Source organism: Castor canadensis, chromosome 11 (assembly GCF_047511655.1).
Source record: "Castor canadensis chromosome 11, mCasCan1.hap1v2, whole genome shotgun sequence".
Taxonomy (NCBI): Eukaryota; Metazoa; Chordata; class Mammalia; order Rodentia; family Castoridae; genus Castor; species Castor canadensis.
This window is the reverse complement of record NC_133396.1, coordinates 1,673,740-1,697,745: the sequence shown is the minus strand read 5'-3', so window position 1 is coordinate 1,697,745 and position 24,006 is coordinate 1,673,740. Positions and strand designations below refer to the sequence as shown.

Sequence of the window (24,006 nt, the reverse complement as noted above, 5' to 3'; positions counted from 1 at the left end):
CACCACTGTCTCCTTCCCGAGAGTAGGGGAGGTGCCTCTCAATCCAGGCCTCTCCCAGCAGTGGCCCTCTGGTCTGGCTGGTCTGGGAGGTGCCTGAGTCTACTGGTCACCAAAGTATTCTGGGATGGCTGGCACAGCCCCTGGTCTGCAGGCCCTCCCTCCTTTCTACCCCGCTCCCCAATACTGGTTTCTGTGGTCCTGCCGGTGCAGATAGGGATCAATCCTATGGCCTGACAGTGAGCAAGTAGATGACTGACAAAGCAAAAAGGGAGTGAGAAGATGCCACCCAACGAAGGTGGGTCTCCTTTTTCTCCTAGAGGGCACCCCCATTCCTAGACCCTTGTGTGGTAGGTACCCTGGGGACAAAGGGCAGTTAGGGGGGCAGTCTCACACTGGAGTCTAAGAAGGTGGTGCAAGGCATGGCTGTTGTGGGGTTGGGACACAGGCACTCCATAGCCATATAAGGCCAAGAATGGCCTTCCGCTCCCCAGAGATCCAGGCTTTGCAAGATCATTCCTAGACCCAGGTCTCTGGAGCCCCAGAATAGCTCAGGTCTCCTGGGTTTCCCAGCCTCACCCTCTCCCTCCTCCTAGAAGCTACCCCTCCCAGCTCTGCTGTCACCCTCTCCTAGATTGGACCAGCCTTCCTGTGTGCCCAGCCACATGGCACCTATTGTCCTCCCCAGGAGTCTCCCCAGGGGCTGCCGAGGCCATGGGCAATGGGACTTGCTGTGCATCCTTGTCTCAATAAGCACACATGTGCACAGGCTGATGTACACGTGCATGCATGCATCAGCCCACAGCCCTGCCCCACCCCCGCTCTCAGCTGGGGGCTAAGCATGTTCTCAGGCTGGAGGTGGGGCCTTGTCTTGCCAAGCAAGTCCAGTGCACTGATGGTGATGAAGAGGCCAGAGCTCATGGAGTGGAATGCAAGGCCATCGCTACCTGTGGTGCAGGGCAGAGGGGCCTCCACTTTGCTTTGGGACCCTTCTCCCTCCCCCCTCATTTCTGCTTTTCCACAGCCCCTGGGTGTTAAGGGGGACCCACTGGACCCACTGGACCCTGAAGGGGACTTCCTTAAGACCAGTTTGTATGCTCCACCCAGATCAGCCCCTCTCCTTGGGCCTGTCCTGAGTGGGGTCCTCTTGCTCCCCCAGGTGATGCCACAGGGAGGCAGATTTGCATCCATCCCTTTTGTGGTTTAACCCTTTAAACTGCCAAGCCTAGCTCCCCAGCCCTGAGCTCTTGGCTGGGGGGAGGGAGGCCCTGGCTTGTATTCAGGGTCACCCCTAACCCACTGCCCAGCCTGTTCATTTGATAACTGACTGGCTTTATATTCTCTGGCTGGGGACCCAGAGAACTCTGCTCTGACATCTGCCTGACAGTCCTTGCTTCTCCCCACTCCCCTAGGTCCCGCCCTTCTTTCTCCTCCTCTCCTTGGCTTCACCTGGTCTCCATGGTACCCAGGCCAACTTATGTAGGTCAGCCTGAGCTCCCCAGGGACCAGTTGACACGGAAAAGCAGGTTTCAACCACCACGCCGCAGGGCCAGCATATTATAATAAGAGCCAGTCAGGAACTGCGAGTGGACACAGGGATTTCAGGCCTGCCAGGCTTATCTGAGCAAACCAAAGGTGATGGTGCTTGAACAAAGAAGTTATGCCCAAGGTCATTCAGGATCTGTCACTTCCAGGAGCTCCTTGGCCTGCGAGGGGCCAAGGAAGAGACAAGGAACATTTACTCCTATTGGTGTACTTTTTTTTTTTCATTAAAATTTATCTTTTCATTTCTCAAAAAAAATTAAGTTTTCTATCTAATGGGATAAAGAAACAACCCAGGAAGCCAGCAAGGTAAGGGGCTCACATAGGGGCTGCATTTTCAGGACCAATCATTTGGGAAGGAGGCAGCAGAGCTATGACCCTGTGAGGTGTGGGGGACCAGGCCCTCAGCAGTTTGCAGGCCCTGGTTCAGCCCCTTCAAGAAGGAGCTCATGGCTCCCATTCCATCATCTCTCAGGACTGAACGCTACAGCCTGTCCCGGGGACTTCCTCACAGGGTCCCTGAGCCTGCCCACACCTGACCCCAGTGGGGCTGGACAAGGCAGCTTGGAACTCTCTCTTCCCAAACACACAGCTCTTTCCCGCAAAATAATTTAATGCAACTTAATGGCTTGAAGTTGATGTAAAAATTACCGGCAGGTGCGGGTGGGGTGTGGCGGGGGCCTCGTAAGAAATCCTTTTGAAAATATAATTGAGTTAATGGAGCCATAACTGCGTCTCATTTTGGGGGTAATTGGCCCGCTTTTTGTCACCCTGTCCATTTACATACTTCTGTTTTCTTTTTTGCGATAGATTTTTTTCTTTATAAAGTGGACCACTTTACTGCAATTTTTAAAGCCCCAGTGATGAATAAAACCTCATCTTCCCGCTCATTAAGACACAGGAATTAGCCAGCCTCAGGGCCCCTCCACTCAATTTGCTTAACAATCCCAGGCTGCTGGGTTTGGGTGGAGAAGAGGCTGCCTGCAGCAAGATGGGATGGTTTTCTGAAGGTGGGGCCTGGACCCGGCCCACCTCCAGAAGAAGAAAGACAGACCAAAGACTGCCAGAGATCCCCTACCTGCACCTGCCCCAAGATCAGGGTCTCTTAGTCCTTGACCTTGTCCCCCTCCCATCTTCCTCTCTTGCTGAAGGCTTCAGCCTTGGACTCTCCACCCCCTCCCTGCCTGCCTTACTGAGACTGAAACTCAGAGGCCCCACCCACCTGCCTCTGACTGCAGAGCAAGGTCACATTTCCTTTAGAAAATATTTTTTTAATTATAAAATCTATACACACGCAGAGGAAATGAATCTGATAGTACAATGGATGTAAAGCAGAAAGCAGCTCTCTCTGAAGGACGTCCTGTTCTAGCTCCCTGCACTCTCCATGCAAATGGAGAACAGCCTATTGCTACTTACCGGCCACTTACTTGCAACTCGCTGTTTAATTTTGTTTAGTTACAGTTAATGTCACCTGGACATCATGTATGATGATGGCACGTATGGACCCACGCATCGCCATTCTTCCTGACTTTGCAGTATTCCCTTGGCGTGTCTGCACTACCATGTGTTGAGAGAAGCCAGTGGTTGGGTTTGAGGACACTGAAGGGTTTCCCGGAAACTGGGATATTCTTGGCTAATTCCAGGATGGACGGCCCCTGATGCTGGGTCAAAGAGTCAATGCTAGCATGGATCCTAAATGTCTCCAAAGGTCCATGTGCTAAGGCTTGGTCCCCAGTCTGTGGCATCTGTTGGGAGGGGGTGGAACCTTTAGGAGGTGGGGCCAAGTGGAAGGAAGCTAGGTCATTGAGGGGGAGACTGACTCCTTCCTGAGTCTTTCACTTCCCTCCTGTGCCTCATGCTTCTGTACGGTGTCCTGGGCCGCCACAGGCCCTGCGCACAGCACCAGCAACCATGACCTTTGAAACTATGAGTCAAAATATACCTTTCCTCCTTCGAAGCTGATTACCTCAGGTGTTTCGTGACAATGACAGAGAGCAAATACAGTCAGCCTGTGTGTTTAGCCAGCACCTTCCCACTCTTGGACATTTGGATTTGAGTAGCTTCTAACTTTCCAACATAATAAATCTTGCTGCAAAGTTCACCTGCAGCCATGCCCCGCCCCCACGCTGAGGATCGATCGAGGGCCTTGCACGTGCTAGGCAAGTAGACCTTTGTACAGCGTATCTGGAAAATAAAAGTCCTAGAATACAAACGCCAGGTTAAAACGTGGATTGGAGTTGCTGCAGTGTGCCAATGTGCACACTCCCTCCACCCCAAGGACAAGGGTCTGCTTTCCCATCTCCTCAGCAAAGCTGGATGTCATTATCAATCATGGTGGTTTTGTCATCTGATAGGTGACAAACAGAATTTTGTGGATCCCCCCCCAACATACACACAGTACTGGGATTTGAACTGAGGGCCTTTACCTTGAGCCACCCACTCAGGGTTTTTTGAGATAGGGTCTCACAAACTATTTGCCTGGGCTGGCTTCGAACCTTGATCCTCCTGATCTCTGCCTCCTGAGTAGCTAGGATTACAGGCGTGAGCCACGACACCTGGCGAGCATAGGACTTTATGTGAATGTATGTTTTCACTTCTCTGTAGGCACTAGGAGTGCAATGGATGGGTCACTTTTTTTTCTAACATTGCCAAGCTATTTTCCAAGGTGGCTGCCCCATTTTACATTCCCACGAGCATAGTACAAGTAGTCCAGTTCCCAAGTACTGGCCAGCACCTGAGTCTCTGCCCTTTCCGTTTTTGTCTCATGGTCGGTTTAACCTGCATTTCCCTGATCAGAGCTGTCTTTTGACACATGTTGACCGTATTGTATGAAGAAATTTCAAACATTTTTGGGGGAAGCTGGTAGTATTGGGGTTTGAACTCAGGGCCTCACACTTGCCAGACAGGCACTGTACCACTTGAGCCACACACCCAGCCCTTTTTTGCTTTAGCTGTATTTTGGATAGGGTCTCAAGGTTTTGCCTGGGGCTTGTATAGCTGGGATTACTAGTGTGGCACCATGCCCAGCCTGCTGTTGAGATGGGTTCTCCATAATTTTTTGCCCTGGCTGGCCTCATACTGTTATCCTCCTGACCTTCAGAGGATCGCACCCAGCCCCAGAAATTTCAGACATTTTGTGTGGTAAGTTTCTCTTTCTGTTCAGGGTTTGGGGTTTCATCACTGTTTCCTTTTATACCCTAGCCATGATGGTTTAAGCCCTTGCTTATTTTTAGAAATTTCCAAAGGGACAGAGCTGCTAAGCCCCCCTAATCTCTCCAGCCATGAGGCTTCTCTTTGGATGTCCCTGTCACATGAGACCAATGCCACACCAGGGCCCTGCCTGCAGCTGCTGAGGTCTCAGGCCTCTGGGTGTCTGGGCAGGAGGCGCCCCTCATCGTGCAGTCAAAACAGCTTTGTCTGCCCCTCCCAGGGCAATCCCCAGGTCCACGGACCCAAAAGGTGCAAAACACAAGCCAGAGGCAGCCAGGGCCCAGAAAGGGGGAATTAAAAGTGAGGGATCACATGAGAACTTACCTTACCTGGAGCCCAAACTTCCCCAAATCTGTCTCTTTCTTCCCAGACACATAGCTGCATTTCCCAACACCACTGTGGCCAGGTGACCACATGCTTAAGTTATGGACAATGCATTGTAAACCAATGGGCCAAGAAAGAGGACTGCTGAGCACCTTGGGAGGTTGCACCTTGCCTGCCAGCCTGATCCAGAGGGTTAGAGAGAGTAGCTGAGCCCCCACTTGGGGCTGCTATCTGAGAAGCAAGCCCCTGTGTGGTCCACCCTGTGCCTCTGGCCCACAAGGATCTGGACTCATTCCTGCATCTAGGCCTGGCTCCCCTCCCCTCCCGGAGCCCCTCCAGCACTTGGGCCACAGCCCAGAGCAGAAACACAGTACACAGGAAGCCAGCACTCGGCTCAGTGGAGATCACGCACTGCAGCTATCCATGCACTCCTCAGGTCAAGGGCCATCTCAGCCTCTGCCTCTCCCAGAATCCATCTCCAGACCTCTGAGGTTGCCTGGTGCAGAGCCAGAGTGCCCACTGGACAGACGAAGGCATGGACAGGACTCTGGCTCTGCAGCCAGGGCCTGTGGGAACAGTAGGAGATCTGATGTTTCTACAGGGCATGAAATGACCAATATGGGGCCAGCTCAGTCCTGTGTGGATGGGTGGCACCAGCATCTTCAAGGTCATCCTTGCCCAGCAGGTCTGCTGGGACCTCCCCGAGGGTCTGTCTCACAGGGTACCAGACCCCACTGCCCCATCGCCCCTACTCACTTCCTGTCTCCCGTCGTTCCTTGCCAGCTTCTCACACCTGGATTCTTGCACCCCATAAGTCCTCACCTTAGAGATTCCAAACACTCACCCTAATCCAGGTGTCAGGGTGTGGAGAGAGGTCCCCATGGGGTCTCAGATCAGGCCTTAGGTGTGGACAGTATGCAGAGGAGGGGACAAGTTCACCTGAGTACAGGCTTCTTCTATGGCTGCAAGTTACTCTCACGCTGTCTTTAGTTCCTGCATCAAGGCTGTATCCTGGGAGCAGAGCCGGCATGGGACGCTGCCTAAGAACTGTGGAAGGGTTGGCTGAGCAAGATGTCCATAGGGGAGGTGGTCATTCACTGAGGAACACCATAGCTACCTAGACTCTCCCCAGCCCTCTCAGCTCTCCACTCCATTTCTGCATCGCCCTCCCCATACTCACCTTCCCCAATCTGGTGGAGGGTGGGGCCCTGGCCCACACAGACCTGCAGCTACTCCAGCTGCAAGGACCTTTAGGTAGCACTTCATGTGTAAGCTGAGGCCTTGAGGAAGAGCCAGGATAAGGACAGCAAGGACTGAGTTTAGACTGTAGGAATTGGGCCAGGTGTTAGCAAAGGAGGTTAGGTTACCTATTTGTCAGGCTGGTGCAGATCTATTTGGTCAAAATGGTCCTCCTCGTAATTTGTGGGGAAGCCCACAGGGCTGATGTACAGTCTGGTCTTTCCTCAAGCCCCGCAGGTCAATCCTCAATTGAGCCCTTGAAGCCTCACACCTTCTCGTGCCAGCCAGCCCTCAGCACTTACTGTGTGTTTGTTTATTTAATCCTCCCAGTACCTATGTGGCAAGTGCCATTGCTAGTCCTTTACAGATGGGGAAAGTGAGGCACAGGAGCTGAGAGTCAGCACTTCACTCTGCCAAGTGCGAAATGTGCCCCACTGTGGCCCTTGTAGCTCTTTCCCCTAGGACACCTTCCAGACAGGGTTGTTCTCAGCGAGCATGCATCTCTCATTTTCCCCAGTCCTGTATTTTGTTTTTACAGAAATACCTGTTCTATAGGCAAGGTCACATGACTCTCGAGTTCCCAAATCTGTTCCTGAAAGGATCTTCTTTGCCAGCAACTTGGAAGGTCTTGCTTTCCTGACTTCAGGAATCCCTACTCATCACCTCTCAGTAGTTCCACCTCGAGCAGACATCAGAACCCCTGAAGCCCAGGGAGGCTTTAAGGCCCCTCCTTGGCCAGGACAGTGATAGAGTGGTCCCCAAGATGAAATCAGGTGGGCACCCAAAATGGAGCCAGATGGACCCCTCTCAGGTAGGAGGCTGCCATGTGGGACACAGTGGAAATCCACAGGTCACTCACTATATCCTGGTCCTGCGGAACATCCTCTCATACAAGGGGTCCAGCCCCTGCACCTATATTCTTTCACCTGGTTGGTGTGACTGGCCCATGTCACATGATAAGTGTCTAAGACGTGAAGAGTGTGTCCCATATCCCAGCTGGTGCAGAAAGCAGGGCTGAGAGAGCTGCAGACTCCAGGATAGGGACAGCTGGGGCTAAAATGAAGACAGTGAATAGAATTCCAGGAAAATCCCACTCCACAGCTGCCCCTTTGGGCTCAGGAGGCCTTAGACACGTGACAGCTCTTTCAAGCATTACCAGAGCTGAATAGAAACCCAGAAATGCTGGGACCTTGTTGCAAAAATCAAGACCTTCACCTACTACAGTTCCCCAGGGTCCCCAGGGCCCTGAAGACGCTGGAAAAGGAAGGGCCTGGCAGGTGGGGACTCCAGCAGGCTGGGGAGCCAGCTCTCAGGGCCACCCTTGAGGGCTGTGAGAGATGAGAAGCAGAGCCAAGGGCAGCCGGAGCCCCAGCCTGGGGTCTCTCTTCCCCCACCAGGGCCTGTCCCAGAATGTATCTGGTGAGGGTTGGTTCCCTGCAGTATGGCCTGGCCCTCTGGGAGGAAAGGAAGGTGAGAGCTCCACGGCTCCAGGGCAGTGCCTTGCTCTATTCCATTGTCCCTTCCAACCCATCATCCCCTTCTGCCCAGCCTCCCACAGGTCCATAGACCAGAGTGGGCCTGGTGGACACCCAAGTTTGAGACCCCAACGGCAGCAGCCCAGTCCAGGGCGTTGCAGGGGTGTTCTGATTTGGGGGCTGGTCTTGGGGCCCGCTCTGGCCCCTGTGCTCAGGACTTGTCACTTACTCTTCCCAGGGGCCCCATCTGTCCTGGGACAGATAGACCCTGAGCTCTCCATCCCGCCCAAGGAACTGGGCAGAAAGGAAGCTCCCTTCCCCCTCAACATCACTTGCCCACAAGTGGTCCTAGGGGTGCGTGGAGTGGGCAAGGGCCCCAGAGGTGTCTGGGCTCAGATCCTCTCTTCTGAAGGAGACAGGGTTCAGGGGAGGGGGTCGTGGACTGTTCTTGGTGAATAGAAATCACGACATTCTGAGACAGTGTTGGGGCAGGGGCTCACTATCCAGTCTCAAAGCCTTACTCGAGCCCCCCAGACGCTCCCCTCCCCACCTGCCCTGGGAAATCTCCAGCAGCTGTTTTCTTGAACAACTGGAGGCTGAGGTCACCAAGAGGCCAGCTGAGGGTCTGAAGGGGGGTGAGAGTGGAGAGGCCCTGGCTGCTTCAACAGGACAGCCCCTCCTCTGCCCTGCTGGCCTGGCTGCCCTGGGGCCCCAGAGGGTGGGGGTGGCCTGGCCAGCCCAGGAGCCGCAGAGGGCAGAGAGAGTGCATTGTGGCGGCCAGCCGCCAGCAGGGCCGCCAACAATGTGGTTTCAATCTAATTGTCCCAAAATATTGTTACAACACAAACCACGTGCCATCCACTCACCTGCAACTGATCAGCAGCAAAGCTACCGAATAAATGGATTCCACACCCGGGGCCAGGCAGCCCTGCCACGAACCCGGGCGCCCGCCAGCCCAGGCCAGGCTGTCGCTGCCAGAGCCTGCTTCCTGTTGGGGTGAGAACCATCAGGACAAGGGAGGGGGCGGGGCTCTACCTCTCTGTGTGATCTTTCAGCCTCTGGGGGACAGAGCAGGAGAGGACAGTCTATGCAAACCTGAGAGTGTTAGCATGCATCCCCACTGAGGCTGAACCTGTCACCCCAAGTCTGTTCAGGGTCTGACAGCCCTGACCACCTTTCCCAATATGGCAGTGTTAGAGTCTAGTCTAACATTAGTGTCCATATCCGGCACCCTACACACAGAAGGCCATCTGGGTTGGACACAGGCCCTCCCTCATGGCCTCCAGAGGGAAGGACAGCAGAAAATGATCTGTGAGTGCTGGAGTAGACTTGACCCTCCTCCTGGAGCCTGGGAGGACAGCAACCCAGGAGCTGGGCCTTGAGGGCAAATGGTGTGTCTAGAGACAAGAGAGTGTGACAATGGGCTTCCTCAGAGCAGGCCTCCCACATGGCACAAAGGGCTCCTAGGTGGGTTGATGGAGTTGGCCTGGCATCTCACAGAGATCAGGAGGCTCCAGAAGGAAGGGGCCCATTAGCTAAGGGTGCAAGAGTGCCTGATGCCCACGACCTCACCACGGCAGGGTGGGTGGTGACAGCGACACACTGGGGAGGGAAGCTGAAGGCACATGGCGTCCACCTACCACTCTTAGTGGCACAGGACTTCCCAGTCTACGTGGTCCTTTGTGCCAGTGCTGGGAAGGATGGCTGCTGTTACACCCTGACCACAGCGATTTATCTATCCTCTTAGTTGGGAGGGGGGAGTACAGCCTCAAGGCTGGTTCCTCCTGGAGGCTAGGAAGAAGGGTCCCCCAGCTCCTGGGAGCTGGTGGTACTTGGTGGTCTCTGGTTTCTGGTGGCATCACTCCAATCTCTGTCCTTTCTTCTTTTTTTTTGGTGGCACTGGGTTGAACTCAGAGCTTTGTGCTTACAAAGCAGGTGCTCTATCACTTAAGCCACACCTCCAGTCCCTAATCTCTCTCTGTTTTTGTCTTCCCATAACCTTCTTCCCCTTCATGTGCCTTCTCCCCTTCTCTTCTCTTTTTTTTTTTTTTTTTTTTGGTACTGGCGTTTGAACTCAGGCCCTGCACCTTGAGCCACTCCACCAGCCCTTTCTTGTGATGGATTTTTTCGAGATAGGGTCTCTAGAACTATTTGCCTGGGCTGGCTTCGAACCTTGATCCTCCTGATCTCTGCCTCCTGAGTAGCTAGGATTACAGGTGTGAGCCACAGGTGCCCAGCCCTTCTCTTCTCTTCTAAGGAAACTTGTCCTTGGATTTAGTCCAAGATGACCTCATGTCAAGATCCCTAAATGAGGCTCAGAGATGTTAAGCAGCTTGCTCCAAGGTAGCACAGCAATGAAATGACCAATTCAATTGAGGTCTGTGCTGTGCTGTAGAATAAAACCTGAAAAGTACTAATAGGTGCCTAGTGACAGCACATGGACATGAAGTGCCTGGCAAAAAGAAGAGCAATGTCTCCTAGTGCCACCATGAGCTTGTGTCTCCTGTCTGCATGTGGAGGTAGTTACTCCTCTCACAGACTCTGTAGAACAATAGGTAGAAACTTGGCTCTCAGAAAGGTTATGGAGTGACCCAGCGCACACAGTGGCAGTGACAGAAGGAGGAGCTAATGCAGGCTCACACTCTGGAGACAGCCCCCAAAGCCAGGGATCAAGACCGTGCTTCTGCTGACCTAGGCAGTGGTCGTCCACAGATGGGCACTTGGGTGCTTCCTGTGTTTAGTGCTTGTGAATGATGCTGCAGTGAAATTAGCCTACAAGTGTTCAAGCCTCAGTTTTCAATTCACACAGGAGTGACATTACTGAGTCACAGTTCTGTGTTCAACTTTTTGGGGAGTCACCAAATCCCCCTTCCTTTATCAGCCCAGATACCATTATTGTTACTACGTGCAGTGCTGGGGATGGAACTCAGGGCCTCATGCGTATTAGGCAAGTGTGTGCTGGGCTGGAGCCCCACCCCAGCCCAGCCTAGACGTTAATCTTTGCGATTAAAGAGACCATGGTCCCCAGCTGTTCTCCTGGCCAGGGTGGCTCTGGGGTGCTGTGAAATGCTCTAGAAGCTGTAGGACCACATGGTCTGAGTCTGGGTCAGGCTGTGCCTCTGAGTCTCTGCTCTGCCCTTCCCAGCTTCAGGACCTGAGCAGAGACTCCATCACCTGTCACCTGGGGATAGACAAGGCCAGGGTCAGCACATAGCAAGTGCTCAAAAAGTGTCAGTCCTTGCTCCCTGCAGCCTGGCTCCTCCGGGGGGAACATGGGCCTCAGGGTGCCTCCTTATGTCTTTTGCAGACAGAGCCAAGCCCACCCTCACCTGGCCCAGGTGAGTTTCAGCACTTTGCTCCAGTTCCTTTTCTCCTGCTAAACTTGGGTACCCCCAGGGTTCCCAGGGCAGGGATGGGGATGGCTGAGCTCACAGCCCCATGGGATGACGGGAGCAGCCCCTGGAGGGGAGGGTGGGGTAAAAGATGGGCAAGAGAGGTCAGAAGGGCATCCTGTGTTCCCCCATGTCCCATGGTGTCAGCCAAAGAGTCCTGTCTACCATGGCAGGTGGACAGGATGAGCAGGTCAGCAACCCCTTCTGATGGACACCTGGCTTGGGGCTAGGCATGTGTCTAGAGCCTGGACAAGGCTGGTCACACGACCATGCTGGGCTCTCCAGCTGGGATCCTGAGGATTCCTGGGAGCCAGAAAAGTTAGATGAGTAGGCTCCCTGAAGCTGGAAGGCAGCTAGAATGAGCAAACTGAGGCACGGGGAGAGGTCAGGGTCAGCTAGGGTCACTGCCTGAAGCTGCCATTTGGAGTGTGGGGTGGGTGCTAGAGATGGGGAGTACATCTGCAGGGGGGTCATCCCAGGGAAGGTGAGGGTGGGCATGGGACTAGAGGGGAGTCCTCCATGGCCCACCTTGGCCCACTCACTGACCCCAGAGCAGTGGGACCAGAGGCTACTTGGCAACACTACGTCTGGTATTGGGGCAAAGGGCTCTGGGCTCTACTCACATCCTCCCTGCTCTAGGGCTGTGCCTTGGGATAGCCCCTTCCCAGGGTATCCCAGCGGGTCTCAGACTCTCTCTGCACTCTATGGTTCCCAAAGGGGGGTCTCCGCCCAGATCAAATGTTACATCATGATTTTATTCTCACGTGACTTTTGCTTTCACAGACATTGACACTCAACAAGGGCAGGAGGAAAGAAGCATGTGAAATCAAGGAGATGAGTAGATGGCTGCCCCATGGCTGCCCCATTGCCAGGGGCCTGGTTGGCCCTCCAGCCGCTTTACATGACAATACAAAGCAGCGTGGGAGCATTCCTCTCTTCACCTGGAAGAGAGGCCCAGGCCTGGGGAGGCCGCTCCCAGCTCATCCTTCCTTTTCCTGTTAGTCAGGCTGCCAGCAGGGTATGACTCACCCTGGCCGGGCCCATCTGTCCTGCACCTCTGCCCCAGGTGAAGCAAGAAGCAGATGGGAGATCCCACCCCAGGGCCCAAGGCAGGACAGGTGTGGCTGGGCTGCTGTTTCCCTCACACACACAGAGTCCTTGGGCCAAAGTGTCTGGGGCCAGCTTGGCTGTCTCCCTTGCTCTTAAACATCCGCTTCCTCTCCCCAGAACCCAGGAATCCATTATGTCCACCTTCCCTGGAGCACCTGCTCCAAGTGCGGACCGAAGCGCTAAGACTCCCACTGGTCTCCTCCACTCGTGAGCTGTGTGGCCTCAGGCAGATTGCATTAGTTCTCTGGACCTCAGTTTCTTGACTCTGGATGGTTCATCAGCTCCACAAGCACCTGTGGGCTCCTGAGACTCAGGACTCCCCACTCCCACCCACAAGCTCAGGCGCCAGTCATGCCTTACCTGGAGCAGAGAGGCAGGTGTGCCGTGCCTGGGGACTAGGTCAGTCAAGCTCTCCCTTACCCTCCCTGGTACCGGAACCAGGAGTGTTCTCAGGAGTGAGGAGCTCCCCTTCTAGGGAGCTCCTCCATGGAGGCTGCTTTGAGAGCCCAGCCTGACCCAGTGGGCGCTGCAGTCCTGGTTCCTTCCTTCCCCCCCATTCACCTAGCAAATCCTTTGGGGACAGGAGGAGGTAGGGTCCTGGCAGCAGTGGGGAGGACCTGCCCCAGGAGGCCTGCAGCACCCCAGATACTCAGGTAGCTGGAGTCACAGGTCTCACAGGGGAGTAGGAGGACAAGGGGAAAATTCCCACAGAGCAAGAGCCAGGGCTCTGAACCACAGCCTCCATGGAACTGCTGCAGGGAATAGGGTGGAGCTGGCCAGTCAGTCAGTGCCCACGGGCTTGGCCAGTGTCCAGCACCAAGGGTGCCTGCCTCCCTCTGGGCACAGCCTGCTCTATTCTTGGAACAGATGGTGATGGAGAGGGATGCCAGACCAGATATTGGGGGGTGGAGTTAGGTGTTTCCACACCCCCATCGGGCGCAGAGAGCCCCTGCTCCCAAGTACCATCATCAGATCCAGGCGGGAATCTGAATTAAGAATTCAGATGTGACTCCTCTGATGGGGCAGGGTCAGTAATCCTGGGTTCCAGTCCAGTCATTGCTCTAGAGAAACACAGGCTTAATTTCCTGAGTCTACTGGCTATTGCAATGGATAAAGGGGTGCCTGCTGGTTTAGGGGAATGACCACAGCCCAGTGTCATGGTTGGGGTGGGGTGACCAGGAGTGGACCAGGAAGAGACATAGGAGGGGAAGCCAGGTAGCCAGGCACGCCACAGTCTCGGCAGGCAGAATTGGGCCTGGGGCAGTCCCAGTCTGGAGCTCAGGGCAGTGGCGGGGTGGGGAGGGGGCGCGGGAAGGAGGGGGTTGGTAAGAGAGGGGAGGGGAGAGGGGGAGCACCCTACCTGACTTGACTCTGACCCAGAGAAGAGGCCCCACACCCCTGCTGGAGTTCTGGGCCTCAGGGAAGGGAGCCTGAGGCCACAGGGAGCACTGGAAGCACTAGGCTTGGAGGTGGACCTGGACCCCTGTTCTCTGGGCCCTTCAGCCTCACAAGGCCCCATCACCTTTCTGCTGATGCTGAGGCCTCTATAATTTGAAAAGCATCAAAGGAGCAGAAAGACAAACCCTGGTGTCCATGCCCTCCTGGGCCCCTGGAGCCCTGGGGGAAGCTGGGGAGCTTCTTCAGGTTGATTGGAATCTCAAGGGTAGCAGCTTTAATGAGCAGAGGGGGCCAGGGGGCACACCGCTGTGCAATCTGCCTTCTGAAAATGCAGAAGGCCCTTGGGGGGGCCGCCCACTTCCCGCTTCACAGTGGCTGCTTGGCCCTCCTCCTGAGAACCCAGTGCCTTGTCCTCAGCTGCACAGGGCTGTCACTGCCCCTGTGGTGCTAGGAGCCAGGGAGCACCAGGCCTGCAGAACAGAACAAGTCCCCACTCTCCGGCTGGGGGGCCTCAGCTTAGATTTCTGACGCCTCAACTTTCTTACCTATGAAATGGGAATAATAGTACAGATGGTCCAGATTCACCATGGTTCCTCTTAATAATGCTTGACTTCACGATGGTGTGACAAGGGTACACATTCAGTAGAAACTGTTCTGTGAATTTCAATCTTTCCTGGGCCTTTCAATATAAGGTCCAATGCTTGCAGGGCTGGGCATTGCCCAGCAAGCCGCAGGTCTTGGTCAGACACACAATCATGCTAGAATGATCAGTAGGTATATTCCCCACTTACAGAATTTTTCAGCTCTCTGTGGGACCATCGCAAGTCAAGGGGCATCTGTAGAGTCCACATGTTCTGCGGCCATCTGCACAAGGAAGGTCATGTGTCCTCTGGGGGATACTGGGAGCAGGTATGCATTTGGGGACCTGCCACATGCCACAGCCCTGGACCAAGCGAGGCCATCGGGACTCTTTCCCTGGCACTGGAATGCCTCACTAAGAGGTCATTCATTCCTGGGGGGTCCACTGGGCTGTTTCTGTGGAGACCAGGACAGCACCCTGACCCTTCAAGCTCCAAATACTTGCTCATGGCTTAAGTTAGTCAGAGTCCAGCCCAAAAAATGTTTTTCCACATCCATGCAATTAAAATGCATGTTTGCAAATTGATTTGGTACCCAGCCCCCTTTTTACCTCTCATCTCTTTCTCTCTTTCTTTAAAACTGCTGAAGTTTTTGAGTATCCTCTGCAAACATCAGGACACTTTGCCCTAAATGCTCCTGCACCTAATGCCTAAGAACAAGGACCTCACACATCAGCCAGCCTGGAGAGGTGTGGCTGCCATAATCCTGCCAGGTTCCACACACCTGTGTGTGACTCCCCCAGTTACACCTGAAAGCCTTGGGTCCATCCATCCCCTAACAACCCTCTTCCCCTAACCATCCCCCTCTGCGGGAGCCCGTGGAGGGTCTCCATTGTGTCAGCTGTCACATCTCATGAGCCTTCCTTCCGTCTAGAGCAGCTCTCCTCCCCCTCACCTCTTTAACACTGGCTTTTCCTAAGTGTCCAGAATGATTGCTCTACAGAATGGTTCTCCACCTGATTTCTCTCATGTTCCTGGGTGGCCCCAAACCAGCTGAACACCCCAGAAGAGCATCACACAGGTGACACTGTGAGCCACCTTGGAGACACCCAGGCTTGGTGAGGTGGAAGAATGTAGCTTCTACAACCAGCCCCACATGCTATCTGGGGGCTTTTCCCTAGGTCTGTCTTCCACCCCAGGCCTGGACAGCAGGGCTCCCATGTGGAGTGGCAGTTGTCTGCCTACAGATTTGTGGGGTCCTTTTGTGAACTCAGGGCTTCCTGAGGTAGCATCTGCCTTTTGTTTCACCCCTGAGCGGGCAAAGGGAAGCCAGCACAGAGCAGAACCCAAAATGGCTGGAGACGTGTGGAAAGCAGACCAGAACACGGCCTGAGACCTGGAGTTCCTCAAGTGTGTCTGACCCCAGCCTGACTCTCAGCGCCGGGGTGTGTGCTCAGGCTACAGCTCCTGGGAGAGCTGGCACGGGCCCAGGAGGCCCGCTGGCAGGAGTTGCACACCTTTTCCTGGGAAGAAGACCAAGGAAGGTGGCAAGGTCCCGGCCGAGGACCCCTGAGGTATGACGTGGTTGAAAAGGTCCAAGTGGAAACAGGAGGACGGTGGAGCTGTTCCCCTGCAGCCAGCAGTCTCTGGAGAGCCAGAGGAGTGTCCACTTTGCAGGTGGAACCTCGGCGGGTAGGTGGCAGAGGGGTCCTGTCAGTGTGGTGAGAGGCTTGGAGAGCCTCGGGGGCCCTTTAAGTTGCTTTCTCAGAGCTGTCCATGGCTCACTGCCTTGACACTTCCCAGCAGGGCTCTGCTGTCAGGTGGACATGTGGTTCAGACCTATCAGGGCCTGGCAAGCCAGCCCAAAGGGCAGACTAGAGGATGGCTTGTTGAAGGACCAGGTGCGGCAGTGGTGGCAGGGCTGGGAACCACAGCACAGGGAGGCATCCTGAAACCTTGCAATGACAGGAGCTGTCACCTCCCAGGCAGAAAGGCAGGAGAGAAGGGGCTAAGTGCACAGTGCCAATGTGGGGCAAAGGTGGGTACCCTCTCTTGCTCTGGAACCCCTGCTTGCCCCACCTGCCCAGAAGGCCCCGTGAAGTGCAAGCCTCGGAGTTCACCTTCCTGCATCAGAGCAGTGGGGCACGGCCAGCTCAGCCAGCCCCTCCTGCCTGGCCCCTTCACTTGAACACATTCCATTTTGATGAATGTATTACCAAAGCATATTCCCAGCCCTGGATATCCGCTGTCAACTCTCAAGAACCCAGGATCCACCTTGACAGGAGAGGGAGAGCTAAGTTCCTGCCTTCTGCTGATCACCTCAATTTCTGGGCCTCTCCAGGAGGCCAGCTCCGCCCTTTTGCATGTCTCCCACTGCTGCAGCATGGGGAAGCCATCCTCAGGCCTGGGATTTGGGCAGAAAGGACAGAGAGCACAGAGGACCACTCACACACTGGAGTTCAGGAATGGTTATGGCTAGCTGGAGTCTCTGACTGCATGGATCCGGGGTGAATGAGAAAGGCTGGAGTCAGGGAAGTTGGGCCAGGGTGAGGCAGTGGCTCCATAGGGCACAAGCCACCAGCTCAAGAAGTGTCTTGAATAGAGAAGTGTTGTCATGGCAGGATCAGAGGTGGAGGGAGGGTGGGGAGGCCCTGACTCAGGGGAGCTCTGGTCACCTGTGCCCAGGGACTGATGGAGTTTGGGGGTGTCCACTAGGAACCCTGAATGGAATGGCTGCATCTGCAAAATGCCCTGTGAGTCACTCTGTGGCATTCTTTAAAGCTTTGTTGAGCCCAGGATACCATTGCCTGTAGACAGGCCTGGCACACAGAAGCTGCCGGCCACCCAGGGCAAAGGTATGTGAAAAAGAAGTATACTGAAGTCCCTGAGGCCCTGTGCTGACACTACAAGGTACCCATGAGATGGGCAGGTCCCACGTGAATCTAACAAGGACACCGGTGTACACTGCAGGAGGGGAAAGGGTCAGAATGCTCTTGTTCCTAGTGATATCCAACAGCAAAGATGCCCCAGTGCCCCAGCCCAGTCCAGGCCCCGAAGCTATGAGGTGAGGCACGAGCCTCTCATTCTCAGAAGCTGCCATCCCCAGCCTGCCTAGCCTGGGAAGCCAGGTCAGTTTGCTGGTTCAGGACCACAGCCACTGTCCTGTGTAGGAAGAGGAATCCACTGGGGGGGGGACTTACGAATTTAACTAACTTGCAAAAGATCACGTCTTGCATAAGGGTGCGCTTCCTAGTTAAACAGACCTGGTTTTTATCCTGTGTGTGGCCTTGGTCAGCCTCCTGACCCTCTCTGTGCCTCATGTCTTCATCTGTAATTCTATTTCCATGGCAACACAGCCTTGAGGCCCCACAGCTATTGCTATAAACATACCGAGTACAGGTACCGGTCAGTGGCAGCTTTCCCTTCCTACTGTATCTCCCTGTGGCCCAAGAATAAAGCAGTTTGGCAGTCTCCAGAAAACTGGTGATCTGGGGCAGCACAAGCCCACCAGGCCCTGGGAGGGGTCGGCAGTGCTGACATGCACAAGACATGGCCAAGGGAAGGCACTGCCCCATCATGGCGCCCACCTGGAGCCCCCAACAGGAGGTCATTCCTCTCCGACTGCCCCCCACCCGTGTGACCTTCACTCCCACTGCCTTGAGTGTGTCCCAACTTGTCCAGTACTGTTCAGTCACCAATGTGGAGCTGGTGGGGGCAGGGGCTGTGCCCAAGTCACCTGTATGCTGCTGCCTGAGCTCCGTCACTGTGCAGAGGCAGGAAGCCTCTCGGTCTGTCCCGCTTCCGTTTGCTCTGATCTCTGGCACTGTAGGGTGGCATCCAAGAGGGGCCGTCAAGGCCAGCTTCGGTAACAGTGGCACGCTGGCGTATAAATAGGCCAAGGAGGCCATCTTGAGGCCTTGAAAGCCCTGTCATTGATGTAGTCATCCAGTCAGCTATCTGTCCATATCCATCTGTTCATCCATCCACTCATTCAATAAACACTTCATGTGCGAGTGAGACACCCCCTCCCACAGCAGGCCCTGCAGCCCAATCCAGGTCTTCTCAGGTAGCTGTTGGGCTGCACGGGTCAGAACCATTTGGGGTCCTTAGTGGTCACATCCACATCTCTTAAGCCGTATTTTGCAGGAGGGGCCTGGGATTCTGGGTTTTCCCTGAGAGCCTCAGAGAACCTGACCTGAAGGCACTGAAGGTGCAGCCAGGAGCTGGCAAAGCAGCTGACTGTGGAAGAGGCTGTTGGAGACCCAGAGGTAGCTCCAGGGGACACAGAGGGGTCCCCTGCTGGCTACACCAAGGAGACCCAGTGTGTCAGGACCAGAGTTCCAGGATGCTGGGGGCCTGGGGCTACACCTCCTTGTAGGACAGAGTTGTGCGGCAGGGTCCCCAACACTGTGCACCCTCTGCCTTAGAGGAGCAGTTGGACCTAGGCACTTGTCTCAGAAAGGAGGGACTCAAGCAGGGGGGGGTGATCCCATCCCATCCCACCCCACCCTGGCCTGGAACTTTCAGTCAGAGTTCCCTTCTTATTGTGAGGGACTGTCCTGGGTCAGTGACAGAGCCAGGCTGGAAGCACCTTGGGAGAACTGGTTGCCTGGTCCTGGGGGCAGGGATGGCTCTAATTCTTCCCAAGCACCCCACCTCTAATGTTGCTGTGCCCAGTACTGGGGCTACAGAGCTGCTAAATTGCCTGGGGGACCCTTTGCCCCTGGATAACTTTGTTCCTGCTAATGGCTTTTCTGGGGTCCTCTGATGCACCCAGGCCCCCTCCTCCCAGCTGGCCTGATTAGCAATGAGTGCAACGCCAGGAAAATTATTAATTTCCATCCCTTCAGTTTACTTCTGGGAAAGTTTGCCAATTAATTCAGCCTCATGTGAAGGCTCCTAGAATAAAAGAGAAAGGGAGGCAGCGGCCCAGGACAGCACTGGGGGGAGGAGCAGTAGGTGAGAATCCATCCTTAGGAGCCTGGAGGGTCAGTCAGGGCCAAGGCCACAGGCTGGGGTGGCCCAAAGAAGAGTTAGGAGGCTGCCCCTGCCCATCTAAGGTGCTGAGCTGCTGGAGGGGCAAGGCTGCCCCAGTCCTGCCACATAACGGGAACCTGGGAAGACAGGACAGGGTGGCGGGGGAGCACTGGTTCTGATACTGTCTGTATGTGGCTGCTGAGTGTGAAATGAGGGAGTCCAGGGCTCAAACACGGTGACCATAATAGCCAGGGTGTTTCAGGGTCTTCAAGATGTCCTACATAGCAGCCTCCAGCTCCGCCCTTGCACACTTTCTTCTCCTGTTCTTTTTATGAGGTGCTGGGATCAGTCCCAAGCCTCCCACATACTACTCAAGTGCTCTACCATTGAGCTACATACCAATCCCATCTTCCTAGTTCTTTTGTACATAGCCAGGACCCCCACCTCAGGTGCTGGCCTCTTGGTTCTCCCAGGTGACTCCCCCACCTCTCTGACCTGTGTAAGTTACTGTGCTTTGGCTTAGGAGTCACTGGGGTTGAAATGCCGCCATCACCAACCAGGTCCTTTTTATGCCCCAGGTCTATGTGTGGTTGAAGAGGGAGCTGAAAGGCTGTAGTCCCTTCCTGCCACTGGATGTAGCAAGTGGCCTGGGTACAGTGGGGGTGAATTGGAGGCCTCAGGGAGGCAGACACCGGGTGCCACAGGAGACCAAGGAGACACCTGCAGAGGCCATTTGGTCCCTCAGGCCTTAGCATTGCATATGATACCCTGGCCAGGCACTGAGAGGGGAAGGATCAGGATTCAATCCACACAAGAGGGGAATCATAAGGCCAGGTGCAAGGAGCTAGCTGCCACCTCCTCCTCTTCGGAGGCCAGATCTAAGGGGGGGTCTCCTGATGTCGGGTCTCCAGCTGCTTCTGGACCTGAGGGACCTGCCCAGCAGCCTTTTGGGGTGGGAGAAGGAGGTGAGACATTGTACCCAAGGTCCCAGGGTCCTTGAGGGACAGTCCTGCCCAGCTGGCTTCCGGATGTCTGGCTCAGGAATGCTTCCCTAAATCTGCTCAGCAGGGGCCATGTACAGAGGGCAAGGCAGCCCATAATAGTCACCTCCTGGATGGCCTCAGGCCAGGGCTGTCCATCCACATCCTCTTCATGTCCTACTACACAGGCGTCTCATCTCTGGTTCCTCCAAAGGCAGCGGCTGCAGCCCAATCCCTCCAACTATGTCCTAACAGCCCCAGGGAGTCCCAGAAGCACACAAAAACATAAATTAAAACCAACTGCATTTTAAAATCACAAATAGCGTCCATTTTATCTTTTTTTTTTTTAATTTTGTAACAATCACTAAGTATAGTCCCCACTTGTGCCACAGTCACATGGAGACTAAAGTTCAATTCCTGAGGTCCGTGCAGGCCAATGCCCTGTCCTGTGTGTCACATTCACAAATCTGGTGTAACACAGGTGTAAATAAGTTTATGAGGCAGGATGAGGGACTGGCCAGCTGGCAGCTGCCATGCAGGGCCTGTGGGCTACAGTGTAGAGCTGCCCCCTGGTGCTGACAGGTCAGGCCTGGGAGAGGGCAGGGAGGTGTAGGCCTAGGCTTGGCTGCGTAAGGACCCCTGAGAACACCTCCACATACACACGCTCTATCCAATAACTAGTAGCCCTGGACCAGCAGCACACTGCAAGCTCAGTGGGCTAGCCTGGCTTTCCAGGGCCCTTCCTTCTAGGGCACAGCCTTTTTCCTGGGCGCCTTGTCCCACTTGGGGAGCAGTCAGGAGGGGCCGGTCCTTCTTTCCACACCATGGACATGCTGGAGTCCCTAGGGGTGCATGGATCCAGGAGCTGAGGTCATGTCTGTGGTTAGCAACCAGGGCTGCTGACTTCCCTCAACAAGAGGGCCAGCAACTGTCCCCCTTTTGAGCTCACTGTTCAGCCCTACAGGTGAGGGAGGGGGCAGCGACACTGGTGAGCTAGTAGCTATGCGCAGAGGCCAACTGTGGCCTGGCTCCCCAGGGAAGGGACCAAAAGCTGAGCAGAGTCCCTTGGAGGCCCTCTCTTCCTCCCCTCTAGGCCTTTGGGCTAGCACTGACCCCCAAAGCAAACAGAAACAGGCTTCCTGGAAAGGAGACACCTTTTCCAAGTAGTAGGCAGCTCCTTGGGATGAAGGTTGGGAAAAGGTATATAAAGGAGGGAGCCGGTGGGAGGTGTCCCCAGAGTGGGCTTGGGGTGGGGTGCTGAGTCTCTTCAGCCTCCACTCATACTGGAGGCCACTGACCAACTTCTCCTCATCTCCCCAGTTGAGAGTTGTCATACAGGAGTGACCAGGGGTCTAGGGGGCCACAGGCAGAAGTGGCCAGCAAGACCTCAAAGCAGGGTTAAATTTAGTGGCTGAGTTGGAGGCTGAGTCCTCAGCTTGAGATCACCGTGGTCCCTGGAGAAGGAAGAGGAGGGGGCTTCCTCCAGAAATCCTCTGGGCTATTGTTAAGCTTTCAGAGGCCAGGGAATGTTTCCAGGAGGCTGTGACAACCAAAAATAATAATAACGCCCCTCCCCCAGCAGTAGGAATTGTAGAAAAAACAGCTGCTGCCGTTATCACCCGAGGAAAAAACAAGGTCAGGCACTGGGAAGATTTAATTTAAGGTGCACCCCCGCAGCCCGCCCGCAGACCCACACTCATTCTCCCTGCGCGGGGTTGAAGCCTATGGGGACAGCTCTGGGAGGGGATGGAGCATCCAGGCTGTCCCTGCAGCCGTGGAGGGCAGGGTGCACCAGGCCTGGCTCCAGACATGACAGGGAGCAGGGAGAAGGGGCTCGCCGAGTGGCCAGGGAAGGGAGCAGACCACGCTCAGGCTACCTTCCGCCCCAGCTTCTGGGGGGCTAAATCAGACTCCAACAAAGCACCCCAAAACGGGGGGGGGGGAAGCCTCAGTCAGGAGAATAGAGTCTGACATTAATGAGAAGTGACCGCAGAGTGGGCCCGTCCGGGCCGGGCCACCAAGCCCCTCGGGCTGGTGAGGCCTGGGTTTGGAGGGCTGGCTCCACGCGCTCCAAGGGGGTTGCCTGGAAAGTTCCTCGCGCCTACGTCCATTCCCCACGGGCCCCACTCGCGGTCTGAGCGAGGCAGGCTCCGGGTGGGGGACGCTATGGGGCTGGGGCCAGCTCTTGTGGCGGCCAAGCTCTGGGCACCGAGCCGGCGGGGAGGGCAGTTGTTTTGCACCAAGCAGCGCCGGAGACTCCCGGCGAGAGCGCGCGCGGGGCCGCTCGGAGCGCGCCCGCAGTGCCCCGCGCCGGCCAGGGCAGCCACGCGGTCGCCGGGTGGCAGAGGTTTCGAGCCCCATCGGTGCTCCGAGACCCGGGCCTGCGCTGGGGAGCTCGACTGGCCGGACCATGCGGAGCAGCGGGTCCTGGCCTTGGCCGCGAGCGGCACCGCGTGCGCACGGCCAGCGGGGCCTCCCAGCCCCCGCCTGGGTGAGCCCGACTCTCCGGCAAAAATCAGGGAACACCGGTGATTCTCGGTATTTCCCAAACTGGGGAGCTAGGGGTGAGCTGGAAAGGCGGAGCGGGGAGGGAACGGGGTCGAACCCGTTGGTTTTTTACTTTAAAAATTATATATTTTATGTCACAATTGCTTTTCGTTAAGACCACAAACATCCAATTTGGCTTGGCGTAATAAAATCAGCCGGAGCTCCCTTAAACGGAGCCATTGCGGGGAATTAAGTTGTGAAATCTAATCTATTATATCCATAAAGGAGAATGCTTTCATTGTAAATTCAGGTTATAAAGAAACTATACCTGAGCCGCCAGCCTGCCTTTCGGATTTGCTACTTGAAGGGTTATCAAATTACTTCAAAATGTTGAGCTACCCTCTCCATATCTCATGGCAACAAAAATTAAATGTGGCAACATTTCTTTTAATAGCACGAAAGGTCAGAAACAACCACAAGAAGAGGATATAATTTTTAAAAAGACCCCCCCCCCCCGCCTTTCCTTTCCTCTGCGTTGGGAAGCTCCCTTACCATTTTCCCAATTAATTCGAGTTTTTTTTTTTTTTTTTTTAAATCTAAACGCTCCAAGACTTCCTTCAATTTGACTTCCACGGCGGAGGCATGTGGGGTCAGTCCCGGGTGGATCGCACGTGGGCTCGGCAGACCCCAGACACCCACGGCCAAGATCTGCATCCGCTGTGCCAGGCCTTGCTGAGCGCGGGGCGTCGCACACCTGCGGGACCAGGCGCCTCGCAGCCTGCACTCCCGCACCCCGGCCCCCAGCGCGAGGGCGCCCAGCTGGTCCCAGCAATGGCGGGGCCAGACAAAGGAGTCGCCCACGAGGGGTTAATCCGCCCCTCACCCTTCCCCGAAGTCCCTACCATACCTTCCCATGCAGCTGGGAGTAGGGGAAACGCGGCACCCTAAGATTACTTGGTTTAACAAACGGGTGGTGCTGTTCGCTGCCTTTCCTTGGATGGGGAGGGAGGGGTTGGGCCCGGGTCACTCGCTACCTCTCTGACACCTTCGTGCATTTCTTAGACTTGGGCCGGGGGGCGTCCTGAGTTGGCCAGAAGTCGGGGTCACCAGGGACTCTCAGCTCGCGCTCCCGAAGAGGGATGTTTTGGGGGTGGGACCGCAAAGAGGAGATCGATAAGTTTCTAAATTCCCAAGGAACTGGAGGACCGGGCTTTTGTCAGGCCTGCGAAAAAAGATTTATGAGGCGCCGGCGGAGTGTCGGGCCGGCTTCTCCCGGGCCGCCAGCACACCCCGTCTA

General features: G+C 55.3%; 1 protein-coding gene across 1 annotated transcript; it reads left to right on the top strand.

Annotated features, from left to right (window-relative positions):
• Window positions 1–22,388: 22,388 nt before the first annotated feature.
• Window positions 22,389–23,676, top strand: LOC109700848 (uncharacterized). Its single transcript, XM_020186187.2, has 2 exons — window positions 22,389–22,713; window positions 23,320–23,676. Exons 1-2 carry the CDS (start codon window positions 22,389–22,391, stop codon window positions 23,655–23,657), a joined length of 663 nt encoding a protein of 220 aa, XP_020041776.1. The 3' UTR covers window positions 23,658–23,676.
• The last annotated feature ends 330 nt before the right edge of the window (window positions 23,677–24,006 follow it).

What these genes read in the sequence shown, in the direction of transcription:
- LOC109700848 (XM_020186187.2), top strand. Translation starts at nt 22,389, where the DNA reads ATGGGGCTGGGGCCAGCTCTTGTGGCGGCCAAGCTCTGGGCACCGAGC. An exon ending in GCCTCCCAGCCCCCGCCTGG is followed by an intron (nt 22,714 to 23,319) that starts GTGAGCCCGACT and finishes AAACGCTCCAAG; the next exon opens with ACTTCCTTCAATTTGACTTC.